General features: G+C 37.7%; 1 protein-coding gene across 9 annotated transcripts in view; it reads right to left on the bottom strand.

Annotated features, from left to right (window-relative positions):
• Positions 1–13,769, bottom strand: part of MEF2A (myocyte enhancer factor 2A) — an 88,885-nt gene that overhangs the window by 32,375 nt on the left and 42,741 nt on the right. For all 9 annotated transcript variants that reach the window (XM_068695907.1, XM_068695906.1, XM_068695909.1 and 6 more), the window contains one exon: positions 13,305–13,508. In XM_068695907.1, the coding sequence (XP_068552008.1) occupies positions 13,305–13,508 (204 nt within the window). The remainder of the gene's footprint in view (positions 1–13,304; positions 13,509–13,769) is intronic.

A 13,769-nucleotide genomic window follows, 5' to 3' on the forward strand; every position in this document is an offset into this window, starting at 1 on the left:
TTCCACTGTGTAGAACAGAGATATGCAAATGTAATAATTATTAGTCTTATATTGATTTTTTTTAAGGCAGAGCTTAGCAGGCGTTGTATGAGAAAGGTTGGACTAGCAAAGAAAGGCTTAACTACTATATTCAAGCACCCAGTACAAGAGCCCCACTGTTCTCCTAACCCCTCCCACCCCCACAAAGAAATTTTAATTGCACTGCTTTTTGTTAGTTTAAAGGAAGAATCATGCCTCTGCAAGAAGCATCTAAGGAACAGAAGGGCTTCCTGCAAAACAACAACAAAACATAATTAGCTTCTCTCTACAAGTCAACACATCTTCTACTTAAACAGCACTGCAAAGCGTACAAAAACACCAGTTATTTCTGGTGTGACCCCTGCGGGTGCAAAGACAACACGGCCGTCACAGGGTGACCACCTCCTGTCACAGAAGCTTACGCCGGCTCAGTATCAGCAGGTCATCAGCAGGGCTGGAAAGCAGAAACTGAACTGACAGGTACAGATTACTGCTACCAGAAAGTCGAAGGGCAACACCTAACTGTCCTCTTCTCCATGAAGATAATGGTTTTTATGTCTGACTCTGAAAGGAAGAGTTGCTGATGGTCAGAAAGCACAAGCGGCATGTTTTGTGCTCTCCCCCGAACTGTGGTGAAAGGGCCAAGACTTCTGGTAGCAGTGATCTGGGCTCCTCACCAGCTCCGCTGGCAAAACTGCAGAGAAGTTGGTTATGTTAATTGTCACCTCAGGAAGTCTTTTTCTGCCTTAAAAAGGCAGAAAAGTAGGAGGACCTGAAACTCAAAAAGCGTTACGAAGTGCAAAATAAAAAAGTCCATTCAAAAAAGTTTTCGCTGTTGGGTTTCTGGTAGTCTACTAATATTACAGAAAGGAAACGTTTCTTGCTATCAGTGCATCAAGTCAACTGCTCCATTTCTGCACTTACTATCGGAGCTGGCCAAACAGAATTTTTGCTGGTGTTTCATCCCAAACCATGAGGAAAAAACATTTCCAAAGTTTTTACTAAGACTGAAATGAAAAAATGATTTCCTTTGGAAAAGGCAAACCTTTCAAATAAAAATAATGGCTAGTTCTGTTTATGCTGTTTCAGTACAAGCATGGAAAAGATGTGAAGCAGCACAAAGTTGGAGTAAACACTTGATTAAAAAATGTAATTCTCTAAGTGTAAGTATTCCTCAGGCATGAAGTAATGGAAGAGGCTCTACTAGTACACTTCTAAATATCACTGCTGCTTTAGTAAGCATCAACACCATGGTTATCAAAAAGGATAACCGATTACACAGTTCCCTGATGCTCCAGAGAGAGCTGCCGTGCAATAGCAGGGAGGGAGAAGGCACTGCTGGCACTTGCATCAAAGTCCAAAGGCTCCTTATTCACGATGCAATTGTCAGCACTCAGCTTCTGTGCAGGAAGGACAGGACTGAGCAGCACTCTGTCATCTGTGATGGGAAGAACCAGGAGATCCAGAGGTGAAAGACTGAAGCTGCAACCTCACACCAATAAAATGCGGAAAACAGTAACATCAGCCCACATAGCAATAAAGCTTTTCCTGTCAATGTTCAAGAACATCAAAAAAATCATAAAATAGAGAACTGAGGGTAACTGAGCTATTCAGCCGTACCACAGCCTTCAGGATCAGTCCCTCACTCCATCTCTGCAGAAGATTATAGAGATCCATGCTTTAAAGGCACTTCCCGTGCTTTAAGGGAACTGCTGAAATGTCTGTGGGTGCAGCTTGACAAGGTGACAGAACAACTTACTGCCACAGAAAGGCCATGATCCTAGATATAAGTCTTAAGCCAGCTCTGGCATCTGTTTCAGCCTGCAGTGAGCCATTTTCTTCTTCACTAGAACAGCAGAGTTCTCCTTGGCCATTCTCTAACTTATTTTTGATAGGTCTGTTTTCAGTTGTCATAGCAGGAATAAACGGGCTGAGCACCAGAGATGCAAAGTAGGCAGAAGGGAAGGCCTGTCCTCTCTGGCAGCTGCAAACCATTGTCCAAACCCATCACGGGTAACAGCAACCTACTAAAAAGCCCCACCTTTTTTCTGAGATATTCATACACAAAGGAAAAAGGAAGAAAAAAAAAAAAAAACACAGTCACAGCACCAGACTCCCACCCGGTTTTCATTCTTATTACATGAAACATCCGAGAGGAAAAAAAAGGGCATATTCCTTGCATGCAGTTCACCTTCCTGCAGCAGAGAGAGCTGAGCTGGGCCGGCGAGAACAACATAAATCATTACAGACTTCACATAGAGCAAAACAGCAAGTTGAAAGCATGACAACTGCTTTGTTATTTGCTTCGTATTACATGCTACTGCCAAGGAGCTGAGCCTAAAACCAGGCTGAATTTCTTCTTTGATAACACGAACTATTTCATTCCTCTCGCCCTGAACAATACTGCTGTGTATCACCCTTTACATATCACCGTTTCTCCCCTACTATGAGGCGTATTTTTAGTCACTGGAAACTATTTATAGTTTTTAAACTTCCTGCAGGTCACTTGGCTTCAGAAGTAGCATTGTTTCGTTTTTCTCCCAGGTAACAGCATGGCTCCACAAATTCAAGGCCTGACCCAGAAATACTGGATATAGAAATTTTGCCACTCTCTAAAATAAAAGCAGGAGGGAACCTTAAGTGCAGCAAAGTAAGCAGCCAGAGAAAAATACTTAATTCAACTCAGTAACGCTGTTCAGCATTTGAAGTTCATCAACACAGTCTCTGTAGGCTTAAATTTCTATTTAAAAAAAAAATTATAAAATCATAGAAAAATTAAGGTTGGAAAAGACCTTCAAGTTCATCTGGTCCAGCTATTCCCCCACCACCGATGTCACACACTAAACCATGTCTCTAAGCACCACGTCCAACCTTTCCTTGAACATCCCCAGGGACAGTGACTCCACCACTTCCCTGGGCAACCCTGTCCCAATGCCTGACCGCTCTTTCTAAGAAGGAATGTGTCCTAATTGTTTTAACTGTTGCAGAGTAGTGCTCTTTGTCCAACTCTTTGTTTTAATTATTGAAGAGTAGGGGCATGACGTTTCCATTTCTTCACTCTCCACGTACATCACCCAACTGCCAGGACTTTTGAGCTACAATGGCGAGAGGTTTGGCAACTCCATCAGCCAGTTCCCTCAAGACCCTGGGATTCACGTCATCTGGTCCCACAGACCTGTACCTGTTTGGATTCATCAGCTGGTCTTGAATGTGCTCTCCACTTACAATGGGTGGGACTTTCTGGGGCTGGCTCCCCCCGGCCAATTGGTTTGCCAGATAGAAAGGCTGCCCCACACAATCCTGCCTCAACCCATTTTTCTTCACATCTCCAAGGATTAGAATCTCTTGTTAACAAAACAAATTACATGTACTGGATTGTTTTGTGCATTGTTTACAGACGTTGTGAATCTTCCTCTGGATCTCTGAATATTCTCAACTTCAACTATGTAAGCATCTGCAAATTTCATCACAAAGCTGTTTTCCTTTCCTTTGCGTTAGGAGGCTACTCAAATTCAGCTCTAATGCTGTTCTTTCCAGTACTGCAGTCACTTTTCAATTGCATTTTGTTCTCCCATCCAATTTCACATTCTAGTTATAGCCCCAAATAAATACATACCAGAGCAGCAAAGTAAAAAAAAAAATAATCAGTAGTGCCCAGCCTTCTAAACTTCAGTGCATAAGAAGTCCAGTTAGATTACAACCACCATTTTTACAGGCTAAACAACTTGGAGAGCTCCACTTTTTAACAAAGAAGGGCTCACCAACCTTTCTGGCAAGCTCCCTAACTAAAATAATGTATACTAAGAAAAAGCTGAAAAATTTATGCACTCTACTTTTAGTCAGCTCAAATACTATTTTCCGTACTTGTGCTCAATTAGTAGCAGTATTATAACAGTTTAAAAAAGTATCAAAAGTAAATTATTGACACTATGCAAAATACATCTAGACATCAACAATTCTGAGTATAGCACATCATGTTCAAGTTTGTTACAATGATTTTAATTCCTCAGCCAAATATTATGTTAGGAAAAATATTTTAAGGATTAATTACTTAATGCAAGGTTTTAAAAACCAAGAAATTAGAAGCCTGCAGAGCAACAGGCTGTAAAACATGAGGGAGAGCTCTGTAGACAATGCTCTATGTTCAGTTTTAGGCAAAGGTATTCATCATTTACAGACACAAAATGTTCATGACTTGAAATTTTATCAGTGTCCCTGTTATATTCCACTCTAAGAAAAGACAGGGTCTTGTTTCAAATGTTGGAGCACTTCCAGTATCTGGCAAATTTTAACATGTATCCTTAGCTTGCCAAACATGAAAGCTAGCTGTCAAATTCCTCCGAGATACGATAAAGATGGCACTCAGGATTCAAACTCTCATTTATATAAAATAACACATACAAAAGGTTTTTAGACTTGATATGGTATGAAGCTAAAATTCTGCTTTGAACCATCTTTGCTGTGAAATATTATTTTAAAATAGATAAACCACCAGCAATTACTGAATAACAATTTTACAGGCTGTAAAATCCACTCCTCTTGCTCACCACCAGAATATTACACAATGCACTGGAGCAGTCAGGAAGGGAAGCTCTGAAATCCTGTTTAAGATTTTTGAGAAATTTTCAGTGAACTGTGGACTTTATGATGCAGTTACTCACCTACAGAATCAGACTGATTACTCACTCCTAAATGAAGTGCTTAAGGCTTAAAATGATTAGTAATCCATTAGTATTGATAACACTGTTTCCTCTGGGAAAGCTAAGCTAGGGTCTCAGTCTGATACCTGATGCATTTGTCTTTGTTTCACTTTCTAAACACCGTAACAGATTATTAAATCATATACTGCTGAGCAAGTTTTCATTTTACCTGTTTTACAGAAGGTACCTTCAACTAGAATTTTCCACTGAGGAGTACTAAATCGACAATCTAAATCAATCTTAATCTTTTTACTAAAACCAAAAGACACAACGCAGGATCTATGCTAGCCTTCAGGAAGCAGAAACTATTCCTTAACTTACAAATTAAAGGCATTCCATAGACCTTTCAAGTAATGATGTCTGCAACAAAACAGAGTAAAACCAAAGAAAATCCAGTTCTATCTGTAAGAAAGATCAGAGAGTGTCTACCTATATTTTATGGCACAGAAGGGCTATTTTCAACCTTTACTCAAGTGACAGCATGTGTATGTACATATGCATCCTCCCATGTATACCTGTCCGCATACCTACAGGGGTTAAAGCAGCCCATCAGCACAGCAGTTCCTGACTGAATGCCTCCTTTCAGTAACACCATATTGCAGATAAGTCCTATGGAACATGGAGAGTTTCCAAAGGCAACAAACTCAGCTGCATAATTCACTTCGGAGTCTTTCAGAAATTCTTCAGGAAAAATATTATCTACTACTCTGCTTGCAAAACTTGCTTAGTGGTTTGCTAAAGAAAATCTTCCAGCTCTCGTACAACCCAATGACCATGACCGTACAAACCATGGGTTTCTTACAGCCAACTGACCTATACGGTAATGTCAAATTGCTGCTTCAAGCAGTTCACGTCCTGAATTTCTCATTACAGCTTGAAAAGTAGAAAGGAAAACAGAAACTATTTCAAAGGCTTGGTGCTCAAGATAAATTAGTATTATGAGAACAGTAACTAAAACACGAATAGCATCTACTTCCAATAAATATGTTTGGTAGAGTCAAAGCATTCATAAAATAATTCAAATACCATTCACATGTAAGATTATGGCAACTGGATACACTACTGTCTGCCAGAAGCAGCTTCGTTTACCTTTACTAGTGGTACTGGGGTTGGGGCAAGGTGTATGAGCTTGATCTAGCAGCATTATCCCAGCTCATAATACTGCTGCAAAATGTTTAGAAAAAGTCAGCAAAACAATAAAGGTGAATAAAACAACAGGAAACGGGTACTTGAAAACACCAACTGAGATAAATATTTACAACAGGAAGCAACGAACCTCTCTGCAAATAAAGGTGCCAAACAGATGTATTTCTATTCTTCCTAAACTAAACTAATTACAATCTAGGCTTTTAAGGCACATAAAGCTGAAGTATTTCATAACTCATGCTGAATACTGAACTTCTCTGTTATGTGTCAAAGGAATATATTTTACGTGCCTTTCCTTGCATTCACTTAGTGAATGATTCAAAAGCAAAAGCAACTCTTTTGAAGACTGTGCCCACCAAACCTGGAAAGGAGGAGAATATGGATGCAGAAATTGGATCTACCGAGGTAGAGAGAAAAGGCTGAATAGGAATCAGGGATAGTGAACTCTGAGTAAGCTTCACTCTGCCTTGTGTAATTAATGTCAGCATTGAGCAAAGACTGGCTTGACTCTGGCATACTTGATTTTATTTATTTATTTATTTATTTTAAATAGTCCACAAGCATCACATTGTAAATCAATGCAAAAAAAAAGAGCAGGGCTTTAAATACCAATTTGTACAGCTAGACAAATCTTTAGTGGGCCAATGTTTAGGAACTTAAAATATCTTCATAATTTTCCCAATAAATGTAGGAGTTCTTATTAAAATGACATTAAACACTTTCTGTTGAAAGTCACTGATTGATGTAATTCCAGAAAAAAACATCATTTATATGTTAATATTCACACTATCACAATTTAACTAACTTAACTGATACTCCATAGTCTCTACTACAAATGGCATAAATGCAAGCTTCCACATGAAATACTGGATTAGTGATGTGACATTATGAAGCTATCATAACCATCACCAGTAAGTCACAGAAGAGCCATTACAGACATCATGCGTACTGCCTCGTAAGTATTTTGAAGAACAAGAAAGATACAATACAAAAAAAGTCTGTTAGCAGATTGATAGGTCTGTACCACAACAACTACCACCACAAATACTTACTGATAAAAACATTACTAAGCAGAACACATGTGGTGAAAGGATCAGCATCGAGTCCTCTACTCAGATGAGCGTCAAGAATCTTACAGCCTAGGTGGGCGACCCTACTTTCAGTAAAACACTATGGGCAAACCACAACCACCATTACACGATGAGAACTCTCTCATCACAGCCGCATCTCAGTGTAGGTGGGTAGGAGGTTAGATGAAAGAACCAACACTCAGACCAATTTGTCTTGGAGGGCTACAGCAGAAGCACCATCAGTTAAAGGCCCAAACTTTAAAACTGTTCAAAAACAATGTGTTAGAAGCTTCTTCAACAGAAACACAGCACATCAACATGCTGAGCTCCAAAAGGAAACAAGCAGTAAAGCATCCTATAAATGACACTCTCCCTCCTCTTTCAGGGTTTGTGCTAAAACAGTTTGATGAACACCCATGATCAAGATGTTGGCACTTCTGCTGTCCCTTCTGCAAGGTGGTTAGTCAGGCAGATTGGCACAGTTGACAGCTGAACACATGATCAAACTGTCATACCCTTGAGCTTGAAAGTCAAAAGCTGGGGCTGCGTTAACCCTACAATCAAATCGAGAGCATCTTCAGAAGAAATAGTCATTTACCTTACTGTAGTTCCAGGTGATGCACTGTTCTGAGACCTGCTCTTTGCATGCACAGCTTGCCCGAAGTCACTCTCTCAAGTAACGGATGCCAGTCCCCGCTTTGAAAATCGCCAAGTACAAATCTGCTGTTCTAACTAGCAACACAGAGCTTCAGAAACACCGAACCCTGCAGCAGCACAAGAGCTGCAGAACGCGTAAGACAGCACAGCCTGAAGAACTTGTTAATACAAGGTAGATAATTATGTCTGAGTGTGATTGCCTGCATGAACTCTGGCACTAATGAGTTGTGAGAAGCTGCTGATTCTCTTGCAGGTGCTTTTCAGTCCTACTTAACACAAAGTCACCAAAACAGCCAAACCCAGAATGTGATCTTGGATGCATATTTTGAAAGCAGTGTGGGGAACTGGACTGTGCGCGCCCACCCTACATATTTCAAAAATTATGAGAAATTCTTTAAACACTACAAAAGACACCAGGAAACAAAAACAAAAGAGTCACTTTCACAAATAGAATTTCTCTATTTTGAATTTATTTGTGAAGGTCTAAAAAGACCTCTATTTAAAATTTGTAAAGGTTTGTAAACACAGCTATTCTTAAGAATGTTTTAAATCAAGCTACATTGTAAATACCAACAAAATTAAATCAATAAGAATACAAAGAGTAGCTAATGCTACTGTTTTGAAGTCAACCACTGACATTGAAAAAAAGTTAGTGGCCATGCACACTAATTTTCTATTTTTTTTTATGCTAAAAGACACTTTTTTTTTGTTAAGAGATAAATGTAGTTCTTTTAACCCTATAAAACTAAATTTAATCATTGGTTTAGACAGAAGGAAAGCATAGCTTTAGATTATTTAGAGGCAAGCCAGAACTATAAAAAATTAAGCCTCTCTCACTTCTGGCAATTCTTTATATATCAAAAATAAAGGAACACAAAACAACGTTAACTAAGAACGATTTTTTTTTTTTCACTGTTTTCACATTTTTTTCAACACTGTTGACTTTCTTGAAGTCACTAACAATTATTATTTTATTTTTTTTTTTTTAATAACACCAATGTTATTCACTGGTATGCCTAAAGAAATTTCAGCAGGGCCAAGTAAGAATTAAAAAAAACATTCTACATATATAATAGAACAACTCCACCAGACACAAAATACAGAAAAATTAATGAAATCAAAAAAGAAATTAAAAAAAAAGACTTTGGGGATTAAGTCTTGAACTTAATCTCCCAAATATGGGGACAAGGAGGAAAGCAAGTAAATGACACCCCATTGTGAGAGGTAACTGCTCTGCTCAGCATGAAATACCCCTGTACCCACGTTCAAAGTAAGGATTTGCTACCTTGACAGAATGTTAAATTTTTCAAAGAAGCCATTTCTTCCTGAACCCCGAGTGGGAAATAAAACCCCAAGCCACACCTTGTTTACAAGTCAGGTTTACAGTAGACACTTCCACTCGGAAGAAGCAGACTCAATATGTGTATGTACACACACGTATTTATACATCCACATTTCTTAGTGACTCATATTCCAAAGCAGTTCAGTTTTTATGCATTTTCTCTCTTTTTAAGGTAAGCTAAAAGTTATTTAGTCCTTAACCATACATAAATCCTTCTGAATCACCTACTTAAGATGTCTCAAAGGCATTTGCATGCTGCCTCCAAGTATTTCAGATGTTATATATGCAGTATAATTACATTTACATAATCATTTCGCAAATCAAGTCCAATAATGCCTACATCTTTTCAGCACTATGAACAGATTATCAAGTCATTTCCTTACTCAACTGGAACCATTTTTTAAGCTCCTTCATTCTTTTAAATGGATACCAGTTGTTTCCACACTGCAGCTGAAGCTATCTAGAGACCAAAGCAAGTGGATCAAACAATAGTAACACCGTTAAAACATTCAAAGTACTTGTGTTTGTTGTGTGTGTTTTTTTTTGTTTGTTTGTTTTTCCAATAGCAAAATACAGAAGCCCAAATCGTGTGCCTAATGCATATCTAGATTGGAGGGATCGGATATAAAGCAAAGTGTGACAACTACTAAAGAAGAAAATCAGATCAATTAATTGAAAATCCTTCTCATCAAATTCTGCATATCCATGTGTGTATCCATGTACGTCTAGGTGCTATTCCCAGACCTTCTGTTTCATACCAAGCCTGTGAATCCAGCACAGAAGTGCCATACAAATTATCCTTTAAAGCTGATTACTGCCTGTTACTAGACAATTTCCCTTAATTTTCACACTACCAAATGGCAGGGAATAGGACTATCATCAAGTATACCATTGGTATATAGACAGCTAAATGTAAAATAAAATCCAAGTGCATAACATCAAACTCCAGCTATTCACACATCTTTGACTCTGCCAAGATGGCTGAAAAAACGTATTTCTTACATAAGAACACAGAGAAGAATATAGGAAAAAAACAGAGCATTCACATCTGCAATAAGATGTACAATTAAAAATGTACGGGTGCAGAGAACATATAAAAAAAATCTAATATTCATTTAAGACATCAGTGCTCTCCCTCCTACTATGTTTTCACACAAACGTTCCAGCAGCAAGACGAGAGACCAAGCTCTGGGCATACAAAAGCAATTCCTATGCCAAAACTGAGCAGTAGGCAACTCTAAGGGGAAGATGTCTCATCAATTGCATTTTATCGTTTACAATATCGCCATCTACACATTGCTGAAAACAAGCATCAGCAGATCTGTTTCTTCCCTTATACAGCTTCTGACCTGCCTGGAATTAGCTTTCTCCTCTACCACAGTAACAAAACCCCCGTCAAACGCCTCAGGAACACAGTGGGTCATAACGAGTTTCGCGGTGAGCCTACAATATAATAAACACTACCTGTCACGTTCAAGGATGCAAATGAATTACTAAATGTTAACTAGTAACATAAATCAGCTGTAACTCCTTAAAATTAAATTAATTATGCTAAATTGGTTTAGGATATACTTAATGGTATTTAGTCCCTTTGTAATACATGTACATATTGGTTAAGTTGTATTTCCAAATAGGCACATTTTAGAAGCCATCTCATGTTCTTTCAGAATGTTTCTAAAACACTGGTGTTGTAACTTGACCTGCATCAGGCCACAACCTTTCATTAATGGTGAAATTACATGAAGCACCAACCTTTTGACAATTTGCTGCTGCTTAAGTACAGAAGTCTCATTCTCCTCCTTCACATCCCTCCTCTCACACCCCTGCATACCCACATGCTGTACCTATCACTGCATCTGCTCCAAAGCAGGTCATACTCTCTGCTGAGCCAATTCAGTTCTGTTGCAAAGCAGAAAAGTAGGTAATTTTCCACATAATTTGTGAGTCACATCTGTTCGTGACCCCATCATAAGAATGAAACCTGTTCCTAGAAAATTTAAGATAATCTTTCTCCTTTTATCACTGGAATTTAAATACAAACAAATTGGCATGGGAAGTTCTTATTTCATCTTTTTTTTTATATGACAGAATAAGAAATGGAATAACAACTAAAAAATAGCAACACTTTATCATGACATTTTAGCTTTCCTCGTGTTTAAATCAAGAAAATTTATGGAGAAGGTTGTGGTTTATATTTACCAAAGTGCCGATTTTGGGTGCAATTTTAAGAAACCAAGACTTTGACTGTGATCTCTCTCGTATCTCTTCAATTTTATTTTATTTCACAATATAGTCACATTTAGAATTTGGGTGAGTTTTGTCCAAATTGTGCTAAAATCCTAGATACAGCTATCTCCTATACTTCTGCAACGGTGAGACCCAGTAAGAGATACATTCTGGCTGTACAATATTGTTAAATCCAGAGACCTGATAGCTGCAGAATTACCACTAAGTAACAACAGAAAAAATATACACTGGAAATAAAGATCTTATGGCAAATATAAGCAGTAGAATAAGCCAACAATCTGGAAAACAAAATTAAAACTGCAAAAACAGGAAAACCAGTATTTTTTCTCTAAGAATCGCTATTTTTATGACCTTCCGAAAAAAAAGATTGTTTTTCTAAATTAAGGAAAAGATGTGATTTACTTATAGTGGGAAGCAAACCATTCTACCCACGACTAAAATCTCCTAATTGCCTAAAGAACAACAGTCAATAGAACAAAGTTACCGACCAAATAGAGCAAATCTAAAATGCAATCAGTTGCAAAAATGAAACTGCAGAATCTCTCTCAACTACTGTACAACAAAATTTTTATTCCTGGAATGCAACAGAGAAACAATCAAGCTACCTTAAATATATTGAGCTTATAAATATTTCATCCTACTGATTTACTTAACTTTGCCATCCAGAACACAGCCATGACCTTAGAGAACATTAAAAAAAAAAAAAAAAAAAACATATCCCACAGAAGTATCCGCTTCCCTCTTGGGCTAAATGTCTTGGAATTTTTTTTTCTAAGAAATGAAGTCTGTTCTTAGGAACAGACTAAAAGTACACAAAATCATTTTAATTCATTCTCCTGTTTTTCAAGCATAGTAGAAATCTCAAGTCCCTTACTAGTATAATACAATAAACCTACAGAAGCAACATTCTAAGCAATCTGCAGGTTTGCATATTCCCCCCAGAATAGAAAAAAAATATGCACTTTAACACTGTCTGCCCTTTCTTATGTAGCTGCCAGGAGTCAAATACTTGACATCAGTTTGAGTAAACAAATAAAATACAGGTGGCCTGGCACAGAAACAATTTTGGAAGAGGTTCCCATTCCTCAGGATGAGAAGCAGCACTATTTCAACAAATCATAACATAGCAAGTAAGGCCTGCAAAATGAAAGTCAGCCTGCTTGCATCCCTATCTCTAATCTGTCTGTCACAGGCAAAAGCTTACCTTACAAGAATTAGGCTTTCCCTTCCTCTACAGTGGCTAACCTTATTTATACTAATCCAGTGACTAAATAATACTCCTTCAACTCTTTAAAGCTTATATTATTTCTCTCAGTAGTACCCAAAGCTGAAGACAGAAGTTGGCGAGGTTTTCCTTCTGATCGCAAAAGGCAGCTGACACTGAAGGCTAATCACTATCCCTAAATCACTCCTAACAAGTATTGTGTTTGTTTGAAGACAACTTCAGAATTTAAATGCAAGTCAGCCACCTGTTCTGGCCCATTTACAAGACTACAGGAGACATGACTCCTCTGAAACCCAGTCACAATATAGAAAGATTCCAACTGCCAAGACAACCCCTGATTTCCGCTGTACCTAATTTAGAAATTACATACTGGAATTATATAAAATACATACATACGATCTGAAATTATATTTGAAGCACAAACACAATAAGACCAGAAGCTACAACCTTTGAGCAAAAATATTCATGCTATTCTATTACTGCAGAAACTGGTCGTTTTACTATGTTCTAACAATGTTTTAACTGACATACAAAGCAACTGGACAACAAAATTAACTGTAATTGTAGTTTAGATTGAGGTCCGCTCTCTAGACCTTATTTTTATTCTTAATATGCAATTAATTTGTTGTTTCCAAAAAACAACATCCTTCATACGCTATTTCCATTATCAAACTTGGTTGAAATCAGCTGGCGGGGGTAGATGGCAAATGGAAAGACAACATAGATTTCAAGACAACTTAAACCCTTAGAAAAATCAGACTGAAAACAGCAATTGACATTTTACGACAAGGTTTTCAAGTTATTAAATACATTTAGTTAAAATAACTTAAAATACTATATTGTTCAATATTTGAAGCCTTAAGGAGATAAGAACACAGATCATCTTTTCAAATTGTTACCTCAACAATATCTGAGTTGGTTCTGCTTTCATGGGGCTCGTTGTATTCTGTGTATTTAAGTAGAACTTTGTCCATATCAGTGCTCGCATACTGAAAGAGTTTGTTAGAGCTGTTAAAAATGATGAGTGCTATTTCACAGTCACAGAGTACACTCAACTCATATGCCTTCTTCATTAATCCAAACTTCCTCTTTGTAAAGGTGACCTAGAGAAGAAAGAATAATAATTATTTTTTTCCAGATAAAATGATAAAGGACTATAATCAAGTATGTAACTACCAAGAAGAGTCAAAGCTTGTAGGATCCTCTAACTTCATTTCCTTCTCTTTAACCAACATTATCTCCAAGTATTAAAATATTTTCTCCTGTGATGATTAGAGTTAACCTCTATCAGCTTTAGTTACTCACAACTTTGATTCTTTTAAGGGACAGGATGGAACTATCATTTTGTCCTATTAGAACTGCTG

Source organism: Anas acuta, chromosome 12, assembly GCF_963932015.1.
Source record: "Anas acuta chromosome 12, bAnaAcu1.1, whole genome shotgun sequence".
NCBI classification, from domain to species: Eukaryota; Metazoa; Chordata; class Aves; order Anseriformes; family Anatidae; genus Anas; species Anas acuta.